Consider the following 23,741-nt stretch of genomic DNA (forward strand, 5'->3'; position numbering starts at 1 on the left):
CTCATTCATATCCTCTTGTCTTGTCTCTCTGTCTTGTTCTTTGTGAACCTTTCATATAACTCATAGATAACAAATTTTGTATTATTGCTGTTTAAGGCTTTTTGGTGTCCCTGGATGACTTTTACATACTAGGCAGTGGCTTGGTAATGTTGCAGACTACCAACAGTGTGTTCGACCAAACCCTCATGAAGCAAGTGGTGCCTGAATCCCTGTTAGCTTGGCAGAGGGTCCGCATTGCTAACATGATGGCAGATAGTGGCAAAACTTGGGCAGAAACCTTCTCGAAGTGCAACTCTGGTAAGTACACTTCCATATGAATCTTTGAAAAAAGGATGTGTTCCCTTTCCCCCTTGTACCCTTTTCCTTGCCCAGGCAGGACATGTAACTCTGTCTTTGCTCTCATGGCTAGGGACCTACAACAATCAGTACATGGTGCTGGACCTGAAGAGGGTCAAGCTGCAGAAGAGCCTTGATGATGGTGCATTGTACATTGTTGAGCAGATCCCAACCCTTGTGGAGTATTCTGATCAAACAAATATTCTCCGGAAAGGTAATGGCTCCTATACTAGTTATTGGCTTAGGAAAGCCATCTCTTTGTGCCAGCTGATGGACAATCGTGCTTTGTACCTGGGAAAGGTTTATTGAACACTAGTGCTGAGTTTCAAGTTAGAAAGCTTTATGTGAACATCCCTGTCCTGGTTTTGGCTGGGATAGAGTTAATTTTCTTCTTAGTAGCTGGTACAGTGTGTTTTGGATTTAGCCTGAGAATAAAGTTGATAACACACTGATGTTTTAGTTGTTGTTAAGTAACACTTAGGATAAGTCAAGGATTTTTCAGTTTCCCATGCTCTGCCAGCAAGCAGGTGTTCAAGAAACTGGGAGGGAGCATGGCCAGGACAGCTGACCTGAACTAGCCAAAGGGATATTCCATACCATAGGATGTCATGCTCAGTACATAAACTGGGGGGAGTTGGCTGGGAGGGGTGGATCGCTGCTTGGGCATTGGTCAGTGGGTGGTGAGCAATTGCATTGTGCATTCCTTGTCTTTTCTTGTTGGGTTTTTTTACTTGTGGTTTTTTTTTTTTTTTTTTTTGCTATATTCCTTTTCATTACTTTTATTATTATTGTTAGTAGTATATTTTATTTTACTTTAGTTATTAAATCATTCTTATCTCAACCCATGAGTTTGGTTTTTTTTTTTTGATTCTCTTCCCCAGCCCACTGGGAACGGGGGAGGAGTGAGAGGCTGCATAGTGCCTAGTGGCTGGCTGGGTGTTGTGGTTTAACCCCAGCCAGCAACTAAGCACCACGCAGCTGCTCACTCACTACCCCCCCGCCTCCAGTGGGATGGGGGAGAGAATCGGGAAAAGAAGTAAAATGGTTTAATAGAACAGAAAAGAAGAAACTAATAATGGTAACACTAACAAAATGACAATAGTAATTATAAAAGGATTGGAATATGCAAGTGATGCACAATGCAATTGCTCACCACCCACTGACTGATGCCCAGTTAGTCCCCAAGCAGCAATCCCCCCCAGCCCCACTCCCCCCAGTTTATATACTCGACATGATGTTACATGGTATGGAATATTCCCTTGGCCAGTTTGGGTCAGCTGTCCTGGCTGTGTCCCCTCCCAACTTCTTGTGCCCCTCCAGCCTTCTTGTTGGCTGGGCATGAGAAGCTGAAAAATCCTTGACTTTAGACTAAACATTACTTAGCAACAACTGAAAACATCAGTGTGTTATCAACATTCTTCTCATACCTAACTCAAAAACATAGCACTGAACCAGCTACTAGGAAGACAATTAACTCTATCCCAGCTGAAACCAGGACACTGGGGTTAAACCATGACAATCCCTCTGTTGCCAGGTCTATAACATTGTATTCATTTCTCCTGTATGCTGTGGCAGAAGCAGGGGAGGGAAAAATAGACTTTACCTTCTTTCTTTCTCTCTTTTTCCTGCTCTTTTTTTCTCTTATTACTTTGTCCTGTCTTGGAGACCCATGAGGAAAAAGGTGAGGTCTATTTGAAGCAGTACTAAATAACTGTGATGCTGTGGGCTACTTTAAATGTTTGGTGAGTGGGTCACCCTACAAGGAGATAAGCTTTTAAATAAGAGAGAACTTGTCTGTTAAATTCAGCTCCTGAACTTTTCTGGAGCTCTGTTATCTGATAAATATGTGCTGTTTAAAAGATTCCTTAATCCCCCAACAAGACTAGCAACAAGTTGATGGAAAACAAGCAAACAAAAATATAGGTGAAGAAAAACACCCGCTGGCAGGTTTCATTTGCAAGTATTTTCTAGACACTTTGTCAGCATCCAAAAGCCTAAGCTCATTTCACAAATCTAAGTGTATGTCTGGTGCTTTCTGCTTCCTCTTCCAATCACGTGCTCAGGGGGTGAATTGAGGAATTGTTCTTTATCATCAAAATGACTAGAAATGCATCTATGTTAGCAGCTGGGGTTGGTTTTCCTTTGGAATTTTCCCTTGTGTCTGGCTCCTTAGAAGGTTCTGGCTTATTTTATTGCCACAGTGTCAATATGGCTTTATGAGATGTTTCTCATTGATAATTTGGAAAAATCTCTTGTGTCTCCCTTTATGCTTCTCTGGCTCCTTTATCTGTTGAAGATAGGAAAGCAGGCTGTTGTATCTTCCAGTGTTTGTGTGTACTTCAGATGGTAAAATGCCTTGGGCTCCTCTGTGCAGTGTTGTGGATTGTGGTGCAGACAAAAAATAGCTAATGGAGACCTCTCTAGCTCTGGCGCTTGAAGCAACGCAACCACATCATGGCAGTGCCTCACCTGTGCAGACTGGCCAGGCTTAGAGGGTTCTCTGAGGACCTTTTCAGCAGTGATTAGAGCGAGCTGCTCTGGGATTCCCTGTAGGACTGAGACCAACCCCTGGGCTTGGGCACACCGTGACTACTTATTCCCTCCTAGGAGATCTCGTGGTTGCTCTGTTCTGGAAGGTGGCAGCATTCATTAGAAGCTACATTATTTTACATTTTCAGTATGACTTTTCCCAGGTATCTAAATGCACCTTATGTGTATTGGATAATGCAGCAGTCGGTCTGTGGTAGCTTAAAAATTAGAAGGGCAGCCCTCAGCAAACGGGGTGGACTAAGCACTGCAGGAGTGCTACCTTAAAGACCTCAGCTGCTGTAAGCCAGCACTGCTCCTGTAAGCAGCAGATTTGGACTCCTCCATGCCACGCAGGACACCAGACAAGTCCCATCGAGGCCCCTACCCTGTTCCCTGGTGCTCAGAGCAGCCCAGGTGAAGGAAGTTTGCCTTCTCAAGAGCAGTGCTGGCTTAAAGTGTTTGTAGAGTACCTGACCCTGGCACACTCCATAATTGCCTTGTAGCTGGTATCCAAAGGTAATGCACTTCTAACACTCTGGTTGGTCAGAGCGAGTTTGTGCCAGCATTGTTTTTTTAAGTCTCTTCCGAGCATAAACCTAGAAACAACGGAGAATGAGAATTGAGTTCTCAGGTGAACAAAGACAGGCATTGCTGTAGTAAGCCCTGTATCTGAGGAAAAAGGGAGCATTTTCTTGTATGAGTTTGAAAATAGAAAGTTGTAGGTTTTTTTTGGTGTGTTTTTTTTTTTTTTTTTTTTTATGGCTTCTGTCAGCTTGTGTCTTAGGCCAGTGCAGGTGAGTTCTAAAAACCAGGAATCTCTTACACTGCCTTTTCCAGGCAAAGATGTCAAGGTGCTTAAGGTGCTTTCTGTATGCTGACAAAAAAAAACTCGGGAATCCTTTAGAGGAGTTGAGGGAGAGCAGTACTGCCTCCAGTATAGGGACAGGGCACAGGAGTGGGCTGCAGTTCAGATTTCCTGATGATGAGGAAGTAGTGCATCCATTTCAGCATCAAAAGCATCACATCAGATCAGAACCTAGGATCTCAGTCTCTTCTACCATACATCTAATCTTCTCATTGCTCTCTCTTGATATTGCTGAGATCTCTTGCTCTGATGGGCAGAGGAGGAGGGCATTTTGTTTCAGAGAATTTTTGCTGCCTTCACGTTGTCTTCCTCACCCCCTTTTCAACCTTAGAGCATCTCTGACTTGTTTTTGTTACTGTTCACCCTGCCAGGCCTAACAGGCAGGTTTCACTGGCTTAATACCAGCCCTTGAAATAGTTTCTTCTATTTTAGCAACAAAAAGTTTTTCCAGGTGGGGAATGGGGTTGTCTGTATGCACTGTGTTCATGTGAGACAATAGCACCTTTTTGAATCACAACTAAACCCTACCGATTTGGAAGCTGATGTATCTGTATCCTCCGGCCTGCGTCGTTAGAGGCTGGCAAGTGTGTTTATTTCTGGAGGACACCTGTATTACAACACGCCACATACACAACCTGTTTCCTTCAGGTAGGCTCTAGGTCACATAAGCAAATGCCAGCAGACAGGGTATTCCTGTCTGCTGTGTGCTAGGCAGGACCCAAGCTGGTAAGGCCTCTACTCAGGCAGCATTCCAGCACTTATGCTGTCTGCATATCTGTCCTTTGGGAAGTTTGGTTTGTATCTCTCTCTATCACTCCCAGTGAGTCCCAGTTCATTTTCTTGAGCACCTTACAGCCAGACTCCTTATGTTGTGCTGGGCTGATGTAAATACATGCAACACTGCATTTACTGGTGTCTAGACAGTAAATCTCTAAGCCAAATCCTGTTGTGTGTGATTTGAGAAGCAACATTCCCCACTGACAAGAGAAACTCTAGTGCTTTGGAGAGAACCTGAAAATGTGCTGTTCTTGGGACTAGCTCAGGTTATATACTCTCTGCCTAAACACTCCTTGGTGCCTGCCTTGCAAAAAAACCCCCGAAACAAACAAACAAAAACCCCAACGAAAAACACTCCCCCCCCCCCCCCCCAAAAAAAAAAAAAAACCAAACGTTAAGGTATAGGTATCTATTTTTATTCCTTTCAGGACCTGCTGTACCCAGATCCTGACCTGGATGGTCTCCGGGCTCTTTACAAGCTTTTCTGCTTTCTAGACTAGTCTTGTTTCAGGCAGTTTGTATGTCACCTACCTAAAACTCTCTCTTGAGTTCTGGCTGGTAACCGTGCTCTTTAGAGTTAACAAAACTGCAGGATTCATACTTGCTCTTGGAAAAGTTAGGGCAGGGCTCTGCTTTGCTGATCAATCAGAGGCAGATACTGGCAAACGTGCAGTTATCCCCCATCTTTCCTTATCACTGCATGCAACCACAGCTTTCCAACTACCACTGCACAAACCATGTGTGTGTGGTTCTTTGCTGGCCTGCCTCCTGTTCACCCCTGTTGGCTCTGTGGTCCATGTGTGTTTGTGTGTATCCGTCCATCCCTGACATCTCAGCATGGTGTATTCCTCTGCCTTGGTGAGATGGGGAATGCAGGGGAAAAAGGGAGTGACTTGAAGCCTCTTGCTGGGAAGTTTGGTGGAGGTAAATGATCTTACACTCCTCTGAGGTTGAGCAGGAAAACCTCTGCAGGAGGGCTGTGGCTGTTCTGCATGTTTGCCTCAGACTCTTGCAAGTCTGATCTCAGCTGTTTTGCAGAATGAGTCCTCAGGGTGGAAATCTGGGGGCGGGTTGCCTTGGTACAGTCTCCAGCGGTGTTACACTGGGAGTTAGCCCTGGTCATGCCAGTGACTATTGCCTTATTTTCTTGTGTTCAAACCAGTTTGATGTGTTATTCCTTGACATGCTGTTAAGGCAATGCAGCGTGGAAAAAAGTTTCTTTTTCTTTTTTGATATAAGCAAGAGCGTTCAGCTTTTTTAAGTGATTAACAGATTGGGTTTTGTTTTTGGCAGGTTACTGGCCTTCATACAATATCCCTTTCCATGAAAAGATTTATAATCTCAGTGGGTACACGGCATACGTTGAGAAGTATGGCATGGATTTCTCTTATGAGCTTGCTCCAAGAGCAAAAATCTTCCGTCGAGACCAGGGCAAGGTGACCAACTTGGAAAGCATGAAGTACATCATGAGATACAACAGTAAGACACATGTTTATGTACTGTAGAGCTGATCTTAATAAAGCAGTGTTACTTTTATTTCTTGGATTATAGTGGGAAGCTGCAGCCTCACATATGGGTCAGAGTTATATTACCCTAGATGCAGAGTACACACAAAGTAAAAAGATAACACAAGCTTACTGTTGAGGTAGGAAGCCAGGCTAAAATTACTCTAACAGAAACAAAACTGGGTTCCTGCTAGAATAAGGGCCCTTGGACTTGCTGTTTGACCTTTCCAGAGAGCTTCTGACACTCCAAGAGACTCTGTGGACTGCTAATACCTAATATATCTACACTCTGTCAATCTTGAAAGCCTTAAATCCTAAGCAACAGTTAGGTCAGATCAGACCAGAGAATTTAGCGTAGAACTTCAAGTTCTTTTTTTTACCCTGCTCTGGCAAATGATCTTTGGTAGGTAATGCTCTGCTCTGCTTTTTCCTGACAGTGTTCTCCTTAACTGGATTAAAACCAGCTTAATTAACTTCTGGCTAAGTGTATCTCTACAGATAGCTTTAGATGCTATATTTTTATTCCCAGTTATAAGGAGCATGCTGATTACTGGGCTTGGGGTTTGGGAGGCCTCTCCCAGGGTGGGGTATTGCTACTGTTCGGGCTGTGAGTTGCAGCATGCTCATAGATGTTGAGGCTTGTCCACCTTCCCCTCCTAGCTTGCAGCTACTACAATGGGTGTTTGAAGGCTTTGCTCCTTGCTACTTACTTTAGTCGAGAACTGGAAAACCAAGGCTCTCGCTACTGCACTTTTCCCTTCCCTTTTCCCCCCTTTCCCTTTCTCTTCTGCTTTTCTCTCCTGACAGAGTTCCTGCAAGCTCTTGTCATGTGCAGTTGCAGATATTTATGGTTAGACGTTGGCAGCAGTGCCCCTGGGATGCAGAAATAGCTGTATGGACTTGGATTAGGAGCTTGTCTACTCCTGTCCTGTGCTGAGCACTGACTTCTAGCTGGCACCTGGAGAGGAGCATGAGAGCAATGTGATAGACCTCTGTTTCTGCCAGCGCACTTAGTGGCTCGGGCGCTTTGCATCAGCTTTTTGTGAGGGGACTAACTTGTTTTCTTCCTTCCTTCCCTTTCCACCACATTTCTGTCCAGACTACCAGCGTGATCCTTATGCTGAACGGAATCCTTGCAACACCATTTGCTGCCGGGAGGACCTGAATCCTTCTTTTCCAGTGCCTGCAGGCTGCTATGACTCCAAGGTAAATTACCTCAATTTCAGTATCTGCTGAACGTTTGCTGCAGCCTGTTTGTGCTCCTATCATCAGACCTGTAGTGCAGGGAAACATGCTAAGGCAGGCATGGCCAGGCATGTCTGTTCCCTCTTTCATGCTGTCCCAGTGCTTGGGCAGATCCTGAGATGGTAATTGTGTGCAGAGTCCTGTCTCCTGTCCCTGACACCAGTCCTAGCACAGTGGCCGAGGGCAGAGGATACAGGGGGAAGTGTGTGAAAGAACTATGTCTGTGGGAACTTGTGGTGTATTGGGTACAAGGGGTTAAACCCCAAAGCCTTGCAGCAGGAGGAGCTTAAGAGAAGGCTGTAATGAGTCTTCACATCACTCTGGGGAGGTGACTTGCACAGCCTCAGCCTCCTGTTTGTGAGGACTGTGTGGGTGCCTCCCCAGAGCCCACAGGAATGTGTTTTCAGCCTCGTTTTAGCTTTACCTTTACAAAAGCCTGGCTCTCTAGTAAGTCACCCTGCTCCAGGGCTCCACCTCTCTGTGAAACTGCTTTAAGCAAAGTTTGGTAGAGATCATTTTGCTTTCTGGGGTATGTGGGAAAATCCTTAGACCCACTGTCCTGGAGAAAGCAGCAGTTTTTCTAGGCAGCTAGTATGGTATTTTCATGGTGAAGGACAATACCCGAGTAAGCAGCTGTCCGGCCCTGGTGTGCTGTGAAGTCATACAGTGTTTTATCCTGTGGGGTCCAGCCTGCTGCGTTTCTGGATTATGAGTTTGGTTGCTAGGATGGGCCCTGTTGAGGCTGTTTGGCACTGCCAGTGCTGTGTGTCCAGTCAGTGGGCATAAGCCCAGACCAGCTGCCTGCTGTAGTGGCCAGTAGGAGCTCCTAGAGCTGGTTATTATGAGATGAATGCAGAAAATTGCTGTGTAGAGGTGTCTGGTAAGGGAGTAGGTTTGTGCATGCTGGTTGTGGTGCCTTTGCCAGCACAGTTAGGCAAGGGGAATGGGCTGGGCTGGGGGAGGACAGGGGCCCTAAGAGGGGCATTGAGAGAACTAGCCCATAGCAGAGCCAAAACATGGCAGTTAAAACACTAAAGGCAATTTTAGTGTCTCTGAGTTTGGGAAGATGGAGCAGGCTGGGGACCTCTTGGGAGATAATGAAGGAACAGTGCAGGGTCTGGGCGGCAATATTAACTCTGTGCTGCCTTTGTTCTTTCCCGAATTACCCTGACAGAGCTCTAGGGGACAGCCCAAGTGCTTAACACGCAGCAGAGCTTAGGTCAGACCCTCTAGGCTGCCTGCTGCAGCTCCAGCTCTTTTGGAGATATGCAAACCGAGGGATGATTGCCCTGAGGGCAGATGTGCTGCCTCTTTCACCCTGGATAGCATGAGGGCTAGAGGGCAGCGTGGGCTTGTGCTTTGCTACTGTCCTTCAGTGCTGGCTGTTTTGTGGCTGAAGATGCCTTGGTGCAGGGGAGGAATGCTGCCTGATCAGCATGCATTTCCCCTTGCTCACCTTCTTTATTGTTATTAAATCTCACGGAGCTGTTCCTGCTCTGTGGGATGGGTGCATGTTAAACACCACACAACCCTTTTGCCCTCAACTCCTGTCCTTTATTACAGGTGTCAGATTTCCGCCTGGCTTCAGCGTTCACAGCCACTGCAATCAATGGCCCCCCAGTACAGGGTGGTCTCCCTGTCTTCACCTGGAGACGGTTTAACCACACGCGACACCAGGGCCTGCCAGAGTCATACAACTTTCATTTCGTCACCATGAGGCCAATCCTGTAAAACCAGCATCAATATTCCCTAACGGAATTTTTTTAATGGAAACTTTCATTCCTGTGTGTAATAAATTGACCTGGATGTCCACATCCCTGTGCCTTACCTGCTTTCCCCTGTCCTGCCTGCTAGGCACTTTGTTCTGACATGGGCTGCCTCGGTGCAGGCAATGCATGTTCTGCTCTTCTGAGCTATTTGGGTGGCCCTTCCTCTGACTAGGATTGATGGGAAGCAGGTGTGGCACTGCTTTGGGGTGATCTGAGCCATAGTCACAGCTGTTCCTAGAGCAGGAGAGAACTACAATGCAATCAGAGCAATCTATCCCTAATAGCACCATGGGACCTGCTTCCAGGGCTGAGCCAAGCCAGGTGGCTGCTTTGGGCCATGGTGGCCTTATCTCAGTGCTGGCTTGATGTCTTTTATTTGAGCAATGCCTTTGAGATGTTCTGTAAATTGCCTCTCATCCAGGATATCACTAGCTGAGAGCACCAAGGTGGTTTTCTCTGTGGCAGATGCCTGTTGTCTACAGGGCATGGCTTGCAGTGCTGCTTGCAAGATTCCCTTTGTCTCACCAAAGCAGCATGCAATGGTCAGGCTGCAAAAGGTAGTGAAGGGAGGGACCTGGTGATTTCTGAAAGCAGCCTGCTTGATAGTTTTGGAAACACGCACCCCACTGCCCCAGCCTGCAGCGTAGCAGCAGGGAAAGAATGGTGCATCTCTGTGCAATGGATCTCTTCCTGAAAACCCATGCCGTTGTTCAGTGACCTCTTCGCCTGCTCCCTCAGCTGTGGAAGTGCAACATGACAGTGAGATGGCTGTGAGGGCTGAGGCTGTATGAATGGCTGAGAGGCAGCATCATGCAGTTGACTTTCTGGGAACTGCTGCTCACATTACTTGAGCAAGGTGGCAACACTTCTGAAGAGGAAGAGCATGCGCTGGGCTCTTTTTGAAAGAGTTGTCTCCTGCAACATCTGGAACTAAGCACAGATGACTCAAAATGTTAAAAACCCAGTAGTTTATTTCAAAGTAGAAATTTCAGGCTTATCAGACAAAACCCCACTACAGTTAACACAGACACACACGCTAATCTACAGTACATACAAAAAGGGGGAGCTTGCAACTGCCCAGTTTAAATTGGACATTAAATCAGTCCTACATTTTTTTTGTATTTACAAGTCCAGCTGTAAAACAAAACAAGAAATCAGATTCTGAGTTTCCTAACATAGGATTGTGCATGTTTGACTCCCAATAGCCAATAAATTACTAAAGCTGAACAAGACTCCCCAAACAGCTACTACCCAGTTATCTTATTTACAGCTATACCCCATTAAATTAAGACAGCACTTCAAATATATATATATGTGTGTGTGTGTGTGTATATATATATATATGAGAAAAAAAGAATGCTCAGCCTGCATAATGACAATGAGAAATAAAGATGCTTTTTTAACAGGTACTTAGAAGGGATGAAAAGCTTAATTCATTTGCTTTCTCTTAGCTATCCTTATTTTTTTCTTTCTCCCCTTAGAAGGTGTTTGGAAGGGAATACAGATTTTGGTGGCAGGGCTGGCTCAGTGTCATTTGAAGTCCTCTTCCTCCATTGTTTTCATACAATGCCCACCCTTACCCAAACCAACAAATTAAAAAAATATATATTTAATATATCAAGCTTCTATTTAAAAAATCTGGATAGATATTTTTGACTAAATGAAAATAGTCAAGAGTTTATAAGATGACAGAATCGCAGCTTCATTTTGTACAGTGTATGCAATACTTGTAATACTGGGGAATGGCTGTTTGGGGAGGAGGAAGAGATTTGACCTGTCCCTAGATAGAATACAGATTCTAATTTATTGGACATTTAAGACAAACAGCATCAAGGAAGGGCTGAAGTGACTATTTTTGTTACAGTACAAAACAGTGCTCAGATTCTACTATTGGGTCCAATCGTGCTCCCACTGAAGGCACGAGGGGTTTTGCCGTTGTTTTCAAAGGAAGCAGGGTAAGACCCCTTATTTTTACAGGGAAGACACCATGGGCATTTCCAGCCTTGTGCTAAAACCCTTGGGATGGGTGAGTGTCTCAGTGCTTGTGCTCAGTGATCTAGCGTGGCCAACGGTAGCACAAATAATTTGAAAGAGGCAAGTCTAAGACCAACTGCTACTTCCAGGGAAGCATGGAAATAAATACAGGCTGAGGGGAACCTGCCTCTGCACCCTCATCTTTTCTGAAGCTGCCACTGCAGATGCAGTACAGATGCTATACCTACAGTCTGCTCCCCTTCCCAGGGTTTAGTCATTTGAATCCAATAAAGCTTTTTTAAACATATACTGAAATAAACAAGGCCTGTGAAGCTGTAACTAGGAGGAACGCAATAGAAAGGAATGGCATTTTGCCATCAGCACTCCTCAGCAGGGCTCCTCTCCAACCAGAAACTGAACTAACTCAAGTTACTTTCAACTTGGACATCCAGATGCCCTTGTATCACAGAGAAAACAAACCAAACCTAGAACAAACCAGAAAGTAAATGGGGATGGAAAATACAGCTGGAGAATCAGCACCACATTTGCTAAAACACAGGGCACTAGATCCAATGTGGTACTGCTGAAATGTGAAGTACCCAGTGGCAACAGCAAAACACTAAGTAAGTCAGGAACAGCTTTATACCAGGCTACTGAAAATAAGATGGAAAAACTTGCATGAAGTGCAGAGAAGAAACTAAAACCAACCCTTCCACCTAAATTTAAATATGCGAAAAATCTCTACAAGTGGATTATTGGAAGCCTCCAGCAACTAACGCTTTTATGACGAGCCAAGTCTAGAAGCATGGTGTTAACAGACCTGTACTGAATGTTCTCAGGTATTTTGGCAATACATTCAAATAAAGTCTATTAAGTGAAATCAATTATTTTTGAACATTTGTTGCTAGCAGAAATTTAGTTTCTCAATAGTTTTATTGTTTCTGGGAGGTAAAGGATAATAAAATAACCAGCAACCCCACAACACAGGGAAAAGTGCCATGAGTTAAGGAGTTAAGCAATACTCCCATTTGTTAGTATAAGGGGCGAATACTCACTGCAGAGCTCTGCTCCACCATGAAAATGATTTCATGGAAATGGCAGAGTTCTCTCTTTCTGTGTCAGTGATTTAAGGACCAGCTACCTGTAAAGTCTCCAAACCGAGCTAGGCATTTGAAAGCCAAGCCATGCTTTATCACTTACTTTGCCCCCACCACTTGCTTAAGACCCTGAAATTGGACCTTTAAGAGCTCTGCTGGGATGAAACAAAAGTCAGCTTTCACCCCACAGCTGCCATGGCTTCAGTCAACAAACAGTACCTAGCTTATTTAATCTATTCACAAAAAATGAACTGCACTCTGCCATACATAGCAGAAACGGATCTATTAATCCAGAAGCCAGTTTTTACAATCAGTTCAGTTGAGAACTACATCTTTCTTTAGTAAATAAAGATGAGTCTTCTTTCTCTAAAGATACAGCCCACAAAACCTCCAAACACAGTGTCAGACCATCCCCAATAATACCTCCATTGGAGGAAAGAAAAACATTCTAACACAGGACTCTCACCCCCCACCTATCCCAAGCAAGACAAAGCTAAGAACAATCGTGACCTAAACGCAGGCACAAACTATAGAAAAGCTCATGTATAGTTTGGGCTGGAATCACAGTTAAATAAGCAGCATAAATTCTAGGTTGTATTCTTAAGTTTATTTTAACTTTCAAACTATAAAACCTCATTGTACTGATACGGCCAATGGCCCTTTGGTACCACCTCAAAGACACATTAAAAAAATTGCCCAGGGAGGACTTGACAGCCATCAACCGGAATGAACTGCTCTAACCTCTAGTACAGAGCTGGCTTTGTAAGGACCCAACTTTCCATCAGTAGACTAAATGCATTATTAAGTAATTATTCCTTGAAACAGGCAGTCAGAACATTTAATGAAACATAGAAAAATTCAAGGCATTATTGATTATTGGCACCAGTAATACGGGGACAACTGTTACTCAAAGGAAAGGTTACACATTGTTCATACATGAGATTGTGTGAACCTTCTCTCATGATACTTGGATTTAGACAGAATTTTTGCTCGCCCAAATCAATAAAACTGCTATACTTCAAATGCAAGTTTCCATACAGAGAATATTTGTTACTCACCTGATAGATGTGACAATCCCAGCTACATGAAGGAGTGCAGTAAAATAGTATAGACAAAAGTCTACAATGCAGTTTCTTTCACTGTAAAAGTTCTCGAAGGGAACACAACTAAAGAACCCATAATCTCATAGCATATTTCACCAGCATGTTTTGGGACTTAATTTTTCCTGCCCTTCTCAACCTTGCTTTACATTTAAAAATGTTGGTTTTAAGAATGAGGACACTGAAATTAAAAAATGTAATCTTCTACAGCTTTGCTACATGGTGAAGTGGATTAAAAAGAAAAAGACTCTTTCCTTTCTAAATCCACTGTTTGGTTCTGCTGGGCAGGAATGAGACAGAAAAGTGCCAAGATAAACAACTTACATATACTTTCTTGTCCAGGTGCATTACAATTTGGTTCTGCAAAAAGCAAGATTAACATGTCAACAACAGTGGGGCAGATGCACCAATTTCTTTTCTCAGCTCAGAAGCACCATGAAAGCATCTATTTACATTTGCAATTGCTCACAAGTTTTAGGCCAGTGTCTAAACCAACTCCTAAACTGCTTTGGGTGCGTTAGCTTTCTGCAGAGGCAGGCAGGTAATGAGAGAGAGGACTGGGAAGCCAACTTCTTACCTTTTTGTACTAACTGAACATCCAAACTCAGTGCAAACAGCTAGAAGCTTTCATGGTGCCACACCACAGAGGTTTCTTCTTTGGCTGAACTGCAGCATACAGCTTTCCCAAAAGAACAGCAAAAGGCTCTGGTGGAAAATACTGTCTGTATACTCTAATATTCTTGACAGGACAAAAACAACTACTCAAGAATTACAGTGAGGACAGGGTTGAATGATACTGCAGACAAAAACAAATCCAGCATCAGCAGGACAGACACTCCCCAGTCTTTACAGAAATAATAATTACTGCAGGCCAGGAAAATGAGAAGCAGTAATGAAGGGCTCAAAGGTAAAGGGAAAAACAACTCCAAGCAAATAAAAGAACACCACAAGGTATCTGGCTACATTTTATTTCTGAAATTATTATTTAAGGCACAAAATAAATCTAAAAAATAGGGCTGGATGTATGAGGGGAGGGGCAGAGAAATTATCTGAACAAGAGAGGTGTGAATGCAGTCTCTACAATCCAGTTTCAGATCTGACCTGGGAATGCTCCCGGTGTGAGTGGGTGAGGACGGTGAAAGTAGAAGAGCATTCTTAGTTAGGAGAGGTAGGAGGTAGTGGGGTGATTTACTTTTTTCCCCCACCTCCAAATTCACACACATATTGGTTCCCTGGCCAGAGTCAAGTTCCCTTCCTTCCCCTCAGAGACCTCATTACAGTTCGTAAAATAAGACCAGACCACTCAATCTTCCAGTACAAAAGTGAGACCTTGAATCATCCACATATCACAGCCTGCTCACAGAGCGGTGGGGGGGCAAGAGGTTCTTGCCCTCATGTTAGTGCCTTGATAGATATTACAGATGTGTATGTTTTGCTTCAGACAAACTGTAATTTATTATTTTGTTCCAACTCTGAAGCAGAATCCCAGGCATCCAGGGTGCCCTTGGATAAAGGGTAGGTAGGTATCTAGGTGGAACAGCTGTCATGGAAAGGAAAGTGAAATTTTCAAACGGCCCATGACTTGAGCTATCCAGAAGAAACAGGCTCTCTTGCTGCAGGTCAGACTTTATTTTTCTTTTGGTTCTGAATGCATGTAGTGTATCACACAACTGCCTAAAATAATCCTGCAGAGAGTGGATTTAAAAGTGAATTTCATGCATTGGATCAACCCCCCAAAACTGGGGTAATTCTTGGTAGTAGGACAGGTTTAAAGGCTCCAAAGATCTCTAGTTTAACTGCTCTGGGAAGAGATCACATCTGTGGACTGGGGGTCACAGAAGGGTCCAAAACGTCCATAGATGTCCTTAGCCCGGACTGCAAAGTAGTATTTGCTGCCAGACACAAACTGCGTAAGAGTGCATGCCATAGGTAGCGGGAGGGCCTTCACTTCCCCTATCTTCTTCCACTGGGAGGGCATAGTGGCACTCGGATCCTCGTGGTAGGCGTAGAGATGGTAACTGTCCACAGCAGCACAGCTCCGGTCCACCTCCATAACACTCCATGACAGCACAATACCATTCTGGCTCTGTACCCGCGCCAGCTTCAGCTGGGGCTTTTGAGGCAGAGAAGTGTTGGCAGCTTCAGGGGGCAGCCGTGGTGGCTGTGGTGCCTCTGGGAGTGGGGCAGGATGTACAGGGCGTGGTGGCTCCTAAGCGATGTAAGAGCAATAAGGGAAAGGTCAGAATCTACATCAGTGGAAGGCAGCTTTAATTCATCATTCCCCAGGCAAATGGAAGCAAATGAGCCTGCAATCACCCAACTACCACAACTCTAAGTCCTGTGTGCAGAGGCAAGAGAGCAGCAGCAAATGTTGAGAAGGAGTGGGACCAAGAATGCCATCGGTTCTTATTTGCATATAAATTCCTAGCTCTACAGATGATCCTTGCCACAATCATTTGCCTATATCCTCTTTGCTTCCCATCCAAGAGGTGACGGACTGAACACTGTTCCCTTTACCAAGGCTGAGCAGGCAGGTTCACAATGACTTTGGGCTAATCTACGTTTTGAGTGGCTGTTCCCACATTACCCAAAATACCCCAGGCAGTGGATTTAAGCTGACAACTCATCATCTTTTCAACAGGCAGGTTTTCAGTCACAAAAGGAAGTATGGATAACAGTGCCACATGAATTTTATTACCTTAAATTGATTACAAAAGCTCAGCCTCAGTTTCCAGAAAATTTTGAAATAAGGGCACAAATGTGGCTTTCCACTGATTTTTTTTTTTCACACCACAGAAACAGTCCTAGGTCTCTCATTTATGTTAGTTAAGATGAATTTAGGAATGTGGTTACAATGAGTACAAAATTTTGTTATTCTTCAAGCCAGGAGCCTTTCAGGTTGGAATCTGGGGTAGTTTTTGTCATCTTAAGTGTTCGGTGTGATATTGGCTTGATTTATTCTCATTATTTATCACTGGGGAATGCATTAAGTTTAATGGTGTCTGGATTGAAAGAATGGTGAGCCACCTTGTTGGTAACAGATTTATCATTTCAGGACACCACAAATAATGTGACTGCCCAACAGTGAGTATACAGGCAATGTATTTGGTTCAGACTCAACAACAAAACCATAGGAAATGAGTCAAAGTAAATTCTCAAATACTTAGGAAAAGGGGTTTGATGTGATGCAGAAGTAATCACCCCCAACAATGATAAAAAAGCCCTCTGAAATTTGGGAGCTGGCAACCTTGAGGGTCTTGTCTGTACCTTGTTCTCCTACCTCAGTTGTGCAAACAGCTACACTGAGGAACTGGTCATCCCATTCACAGGCAAACCATGACTAAACTTTTTAGTGGCAGTTCTTCTGTACCCTTGACTCCACAAGTCAGCTGCAGAAAATTCATGCACCATTTTTCAACATGTGCTACTGGTGATCTGGAGAACTCTGGGGTAAGCTAACAGATCACATAGCTTTTACCATTCCTGGCAGAAGTTGCTGCAGGTGATAGGGTGGTGCTATGCACGTGAACTGGCTGCAAAGTGTCTACAAAGCATTTCACTATTCTGCAGTTCACACTAAGTGATCTGAAAGACATCAATGCAGAGACAAGCCTGTAAACTGCATTAAGCAATTTCAAAAGGACTACTCACAGCATGCACTTGCGGTGGTCGATGATGCACTGTAAGTTGAGGTGCTCCAGATCCAAGAGTTAGTCCATTGTTTACAACATATGCTGTTGTCGGAGGCATTCGTACTGTCATACCTGTAAGAAGCACAATGAATACTTTGAGTATTCAATACTTAAAATCAGCTAAACAGAACAGTGGAAGACCAACTCCTTGGTTCATCTGGATGACACCAAATTTCACACTGACATGGTCTCCTCAAACTGCCAGCACACTGATGAAATACTGCACAACAACAAAACCAACTCCCATCCTCTGAAGCTGTAAAAGTGAAAGAGTGAGTGCTTATGTCTGCGGAGGGGACAGGATGATGTTTTAATAATTTGTAGCATGAAAGAAATGGGTGGGGAGAGGAAGTGTGGGAGATACAGGGAGCTTAAGTATGAAAAGAAAAATTGCTCCACTTTGGGATTCAGAAAGGAAAAAAAAAGTGCTGCTGCAGCAGAATGATATCCACTCAGTATTCAAGTGCCAGAAGGCTGTGCTGTGGATGGCACTGAAAACAAAAAAAGGTAAGTGACTGCCCAAGAAACTTGTCCTCCCTCACAGAATGGACACCACAATGGATGTTACTCACAAGCATTCCTATTTCATTCTTTGCCACAGCAAACTGACCTGACTGGCAGGAATAAACTAGGTAGTTTTATAGCCTTGTAGATAATATCGAGAACTCTTGCAAACTACCAAGTTTTCATTCATTTTATACTACATCTCACTCTCTTAAGTAGCATTTTGTCTGTTTACGGCTGGAACATGTATGTTCTGTGAGCTCAAAGCTTTTGCTCATCATTATGGGTTGCCTAGGGTGTCCCTCTATTTCTATCTAGAAATACAAGATCTGGGGCAATCTTCACTGCCCCCTAGTTCCACACCTGTATGAGACTGAAGCATCCTAGTACTTCAGAAGTGAAGCTCGCAGTGACACATGTCAGGAAACCACAGCTACTGTATGGTAATTTCTTCTCTATTATAAACAGTCATCAAACTATGATCGTAGGTGATGAGTACCAGAAGTCTATGTAATCTGTGAGTCTGAGGCAGGGAGCTCAGAATACTAAATTTTAATGCTTTTATAATGAAAGTACTGAACTCTAGGTAGCTGCTTCACATCTTTTTCCTATTGGCACATCTATCTAAGAAGCTAATGAAGCTATGCAAACTCCTGTAGGATAAACTGTAACCTGAACTGGCTGCTTCTCATCTATGAGAATCCAATCAGATATGCTGTTTAGCATGACTGTCATTCTACCTCAGGAATTTACAAAAATCTGAAGAAAGGTGGACAGAAATGCCTTAATAAGATATAAGATACAAATTTAGCATTATTTCTAGGTAGGCATACTACTTAGTTGACGTAGAAGTACAAAACTACAATTTGAGAACACTTCAGATGAGTTCTCACAGTTAATCTTTCAAAGACAAAGTGCAGAGATCTTACTCCTGAAGCATCTGCCACTGACACTAAAGACTGTTTCAATGACAATATAAACCAATACACATCAGTAGCAGCATTTCTGAAAACTGTGTAACATAGATGGTGAAAAATACAGAGTGGACTATAAGAAAAAACTTGTGACAGCTAAAAGGGATCAAGAAACGCAACTGCTTTTGCATTAACAGTACATGAAACCTATCTACCTGGTATGCAAATCTGAAGCCTTGAAATAATCTGTATTCTAAGTAAACTGGTCTTTTATCTACTTACGCTAACCATCCAGCTCCCTTGTCCTGAGGTACAGGGAATGCACAATGCTATGGAGGAACTGCCATTTTCTTACGTCTTATGTGGTTTGTCAGACAACAGTACTGTATAATACACAGACATACTTTTCAAGCCAGAGTAACAGAACTGCCTCTAACAGAAGCGCAGAAAGGTCCAGGTTTGAAGGGACCGCTGGAGATGATCTGGCCCAACGTTCTGTTGAAAGAATGCTCTTAGATTAGGTTCTTCAGGGTCTGGTCAAGCTGAATCCTAATTATTTTGGTGGAAACCTGCCTTGATTTCTGAGAATTTGTAAGCAGACAACTAAGGATAAGCTTTCATTGTATCACTGGACCATCAGGTCAGAAGCACATTACACAGAGATCTGTTGTTGGACGACCTTGCCTGGAAAATTTATCAATTCCCTACTTGATTGAGTTCTCCTAGAAAAGGTCTTAAAATAGCGTATTACCTATTATGTATTCTTCAACAACACATTAGTTCTCTTCCATGTCTAACACTGAAAGGTATTCTGTAAATATTAATAGCAGTGATGCATATTTAGTCATAGTAACTGCTCTAAGTAGTAAATTCTGACAAAATTTTTTGTATTTTGGTACAAAAGGAAGAAAATACTACTAAAAATAATTAACATAAGTGAATGCACGGTTAAGTACTCAAAACTCCTTCCAAAACAACAGACAGATCACACATCTAACTTGTAGCTAAGGGTAAAGATGAAGAAAACTAAGTGTGGGCTGAGGTTACTTTGCCTTTTATGGCCTTTTGCTAACAGGAACACAAGATACAGACATGCCCCTCAAAAGATACTGTTGGTCAGAAGAACTTGAACTCAAATGCACACGGCACAAGAGTATAAGAAGGAATATGAACAAGTATTCTGAAAAGAACAGCAATTTCCTCACACCCTGACAGTTCATAGAGAGCGCTCAAGAACTGTCTGATGAACTTCTGTTCAGCTAGCACAGCCGATTTTTCACAGTCTACGGCAATGCAGCCAAATCCACTTGCAGGAGATACTTAGAATTAAATTGCTACAAACATACATGGATATTCTCCTTTTCAAAACCTGTTGTTTCAGAACAATGAATCAATTATTTCTGCACAAACCTACATAGGTACAGTCTTACGTGGCTCAAGCATGCAATGTTTCAAGTGTTCAGATGGTGTCTAAAAAATCACTACCTGGACATCACAAAAGTAGGCTCCTACTCAGTGCACTAGAACAGGGAAATTTATGTTTAACCTAACAGTGTTAAGATAACCATAGTGTAGAAATTATGGGGAGCTAAGAAAAGGCAGTTAAGATCCACCATTTTGTAACAGAAAATAAACTATCATTTAACTTTAAGGTCTTTATTTTTGACATCTACTACTCATTTCAGAAAATGAGTTTACTCGTATGGGAAGATACCAGTTACACATTTGCAAAGTCAAGATAAATGTGCTGACACCTCTAGTCAAGTTAACTCAAACATGCATCAATTTCTAATACACTTGGTGAAAAATTTCATCTGTCCAGGCCTAGAGATAATAAGAAAATTTGCTGGTCACAGAACATCAGAGATTGTTAAGGAATTACATTAGGATGCCTGATACACATGTAAATTTTAGACAGGAAATCAAACACGATTTACTACATACGTGTATGTTTTAATCTTACTCCATAATAACAAAATGGTCTCTAACTATCTTTCTACAAACAGTGGTGCTCATTGTATTACCTTCTGCTACCTTGTAAAGTATTGGGCATGTCATCCAGAGATGCCTAATTGGCAGAGCTAGTGCCTAAGATGACCCAAATCCAGTTTTTCCTTGTTCACATAGCTGCAGGGGGAATGACTTCTTAATAGCCTGAGATTTTCTCAAGTTTGTAAGCTAGAAAAAACACCTACCATCTATAATTTGGAATAGTATTGTAAACAAACAACAAACCCAAAACAAAAAAACAAACCCCACATCCATCAGGTAGAACATATCAAGCTGTGTCATGCTAAAATGTGCATGGAAGAAAGCATCCCCTACCTCCAGTCTGTGGGTTGACTGGCCTTAAACCTGGGCTTGGCACTACAGCTCCTCTTACAGGATTCTGAGCTGGTGGTGCAGGAAGAGTGGTATAGACCACCTGATGGTTAGCAGGGGCTCTTGGTATAGGAAGTTTCGCTGCAGTTTGTGTCACTGGCCGATGAGTTACATTCACTGTTGTCGGAGCTGGAAAAAGACAGACAGAGCATAACCTAGAATGGAATTCCACGACATTAAGCTGATATGCCTATTCCAGAATACTCACCTCCTTTGGAAAATTGACTTATCTGAGCCATGCAAAATAAAAACTGTCTCTGAAATTCTATCTGCTTTTGATAATCCAAGAAAAGAGAAAACAACCTAAACAAACAGTAATTTTCACCTGAAATAATAACGCAAATATATATACAAATTCCAAATAGGAAAGATAAACATAATACACCCCCCCCCCCCCCCAAAACACCAAACCCAACCAACCCATCCTGAATGTAAGCACAGCTGTGGAGAATATAAAACCCACCACCAAAGAGTCTGTAAAACAGATCAGTCATAAGACAATTCCAATGCCAACTAATCTTCAACAATCATCTACAGAAGAAGAGAGTAAAATAAAGAAGAAAAAAAAGAGGATCTATGTTTCTTTATGTTAGAAATAAAAAAAAAAAAAAAAGAAAAGAAAATCACACTGCAGACAAAATAACATTTAACTAGGGATGGAACTTCCATGTCAGCCTTGCCATTCACTCTGCCAAAAGGATTAATTGCCAAGTGCAGGTGGACAGAGCTAGGAGCGATGTTGCGAATTTTTTTTTCCTCATTACTTAAAATAATGCAACTGCTACAGGTTTGTTCTCCCCCACTTTTACAAACAACAGTATATTTAATAATTTCTGTGGCCATCCTTAGCATCATTTCTTCCTCTCCATAGAATTAATTTGATCCTGAATTCTTTCCAAACCAAAAGGACTATGCTTCCCTTTCACTTCATCAGTTTAAAAAACAAAAAAGTTATGGGAAACTGACTAGAATGAAGATTAAAAAGTGATTCGAACATTCTGAATGTTCACCTGAAAAGGTTAGCACAATGTAGAACACACAAGAGTCCAGTTTAAGAAAAAAAGCAGTCACTGCATTCACATAATGATGTAAAATTTAGTTACCTGTAGGTAATACATGTATGGTGGTCTGGGAAGGTCCACTTGTTGGCACACCTGTCTGCTGCACAGGGTTTGGCTGCAAAGGCTGCAAGGGGCGAGCCAAGGGCTGGCTGGATATACTTAATCCTGTAACAGGTGTCTGGTTCTGCTTCTTGCCATCTGCTTTAAAACAAAATAAAGTCATAGACAATAGCAAACACAAATTAGAACATCACAGAGTTTTTAAATCTTTTCTCCACCTGTCATTCACAGATTAGCAAAGAATATTTCCTAGTGTGACAATTCTTTGATCTTTTCACTTGGCAAACAAAACTGTAGAAAATTCACTCAACTCCCCTCACTTTCATCATCTCAATCTTTTTCTCCCCATACTCCATAATGTTTCATTCTATCATCATGAAGTCTGTGTATTTCAGCATAATTTGGAAACCTGAATTTAATGGAACACTATGCCAAAGTCTTTACAAGTTTCTACTAAAAAAAAGAATAGCCTAAAAGCTTAAAAAGGCCTAAACACAGCTGTACTCCATTTGTTTCAAAAAAGTGATAGAGCTCCCTAAATAAATCTTGCCTACCTTTGATGATTACATCCTTTTATTATTTGCTGACTCTTCCCTTTGTTCAATCTGTTAGTCAGCCCTGTTTGTTGCCGTTTTGAATTTTCATGCTATTTTCTTAAAAAAGGGGAATTGCTTTATTATTTATAGAAAAACGTAAAAAAGAGAATTTAAGCTGTTTCTCACACTGACACCCTACTCAACACGACTTACTGATTTGTGAGAAGTGACAAATAGTGTCTGTATCTGTATTTACTACAGCAGTTATCTTTTCCTGCTTTAGTTTATTTGTGACAACATAAAATACTCATTTGAGTGCAAGTCTGTATGTAATCAAGCCTCTGCACAATATGAATAAAGAAGAATTCAGAAGCTTTTGCCTGGATATTTCAGCTAGATTACAGCAGTAGTGGGCAAAGACTGCACCACCAAAACCTAAAACACACAACATAAAAGAGTAGGTTTTAAGGGCACTCATTCAAAAATGATTTGCCGTAATAAAATTGTACATGCAGCAGCCACTAATTTAGTAAAAGAGCACACAATATAAAAATAAAAGATACGTTAATTTGTATTTTACTCTTGAGAAAACGTATTGACAATATATTGACGAACACATTTAGAAACCATCAATTAAGTAGACTAACTAGATTTCAAAGCATTAAGAACAGGGTTAATGGCAGTATAGCTCAAAATGTTGGGTTTTTTAGCAATTGGAGACTATTTTGATGGTCTCACCAAGCTGTCTTTAACACCAGATACTAGTAGCTTGAAGTAGCACTACCCTTCACAAACTGCTATATGAGAAGTTAAATACAAGACCTCAAAAATAAAAGACAATATAAATTGCAGACCATATTGTCTTTCTGTAGACTGAATAGCTGAGCTACTTCACTGAAGCCATTTGATAAAAATGTAATTTTCTTTTCTTTCTTTCTTCAAAGTCTATAAAAGGAGCAGTAAAGGGATACTCATTTTGAAAACAAAACGTGAGATGTTTCCTGATCTTTCATTAATAGGTTTTGTGATTAGTTCGAGCTTCTTTTATTTTCCATAAGTATGAGACATTCCCCAGTGTTCAACAAATAATTTGACTCTGAAGAGATTCCTACAGAGATGCATACACCTGTTTACTTTGAATATTTACAGACTGATGCACATTTCAACTGTCACTGGATAATGTAAGTGATGTGAGTGCGTTCTTAGTCATGACCTAGAGAAGAAGTGCTCATGAATCAACTAGTAAAAACCCAGATACATTACTACTGTAAAAATGTAGTTCAAGTGAAAATGACAGTCTGGACAATGCGAGGGCTTTTTTGGTTTTGGTTTTGCTTTTGTTTTTAACCTCACACAGAAGCAAGTGCATTTTTCCCTGACAAATTAAGAGCCCTG

At 42.3% G+C, this 23,741-nt stretch overlaps 2 protein-coding genes across 3 annotated transcripts in view; one reads left to right on the plus strand and one right to left on the minus strand.

Annotated features, from left to right (window-relative positions):
- PLBD1 (phospholipase B domain containing 1) overlaps positions 1-12,562 on the plus strand; it is a 45,023-nt gene extending 32,461 nt beyond the window's left edge. The window contains exons 7-11 of the mRNA XM_075057915.1: positions 97-297; positions 410-550; positions 5,801-5,986; positions 7,112-7,218; positions 8,821-12,562. Coding sequence (XP_074914016.1) covers positions 97-297; positions 410-550; positions 5,801-5,986; positions 7,112-7,218; positions 8,821-8,988 — 803 coding nt within the window. The 3' untranslated portion in view covers positions 8,989-12,562. The remainder of the gene's footprint in view (positions 1-96; positions 298-409; positions 551-5,800; positions 5,987-7,111; positions 7,219-8,820) is intronic.
- A 1,587-nt stretch (positions 12,563-14,149) lies between these two features.
- Positions 14,150-23,741, minus strand: part of ATF7IP (activating transcription factor 7 interacting protein) — a 106,280-nt gene continuing 96,688 nt past the window's right edge. Inside the window, exons 13-16 of one of the 2 annotated variants that reach the window (XM_075057914.1) lie at positions 21,793-21,948; positions 20,633-20,818; positions 16,849-16,961; positions 14,150-15,406 (exon numbers count right to left, since the gene is read on the minus strand). In XM_075057914.1, coding sequence (XP_074914015.1) covers positions 14,990-15,406; positions 16,849-16,961; positions 20,633-20,818; positions 21,793-21,948 — 872 coding nt within the window. In that variant the 3' untranslated portion in view covers positions 14,150-14,989. Of the gene's footprint in view, positions 15,407-16,848; positions 16,962-20,632; positions 20,819-21,792; positions 21,952-23,741 lie in introns of both variants that reach the window. The other variant, XM_075057913.1, reaches the window with a different exon arrangement.

The sequence above is a fragment of the Buteo buteo genome, chromosome 26 (assembly GCF_964188355.1).
Source record: "Buteo buteo chromosome 26, bButBut1.hap1.1, whole genome shotgun sequence".
NCBI lineage: Eukaryota > Metazoa > Chordata > Aves > Accipitriformes > Accipitridae > Buteo > Buteo buteo.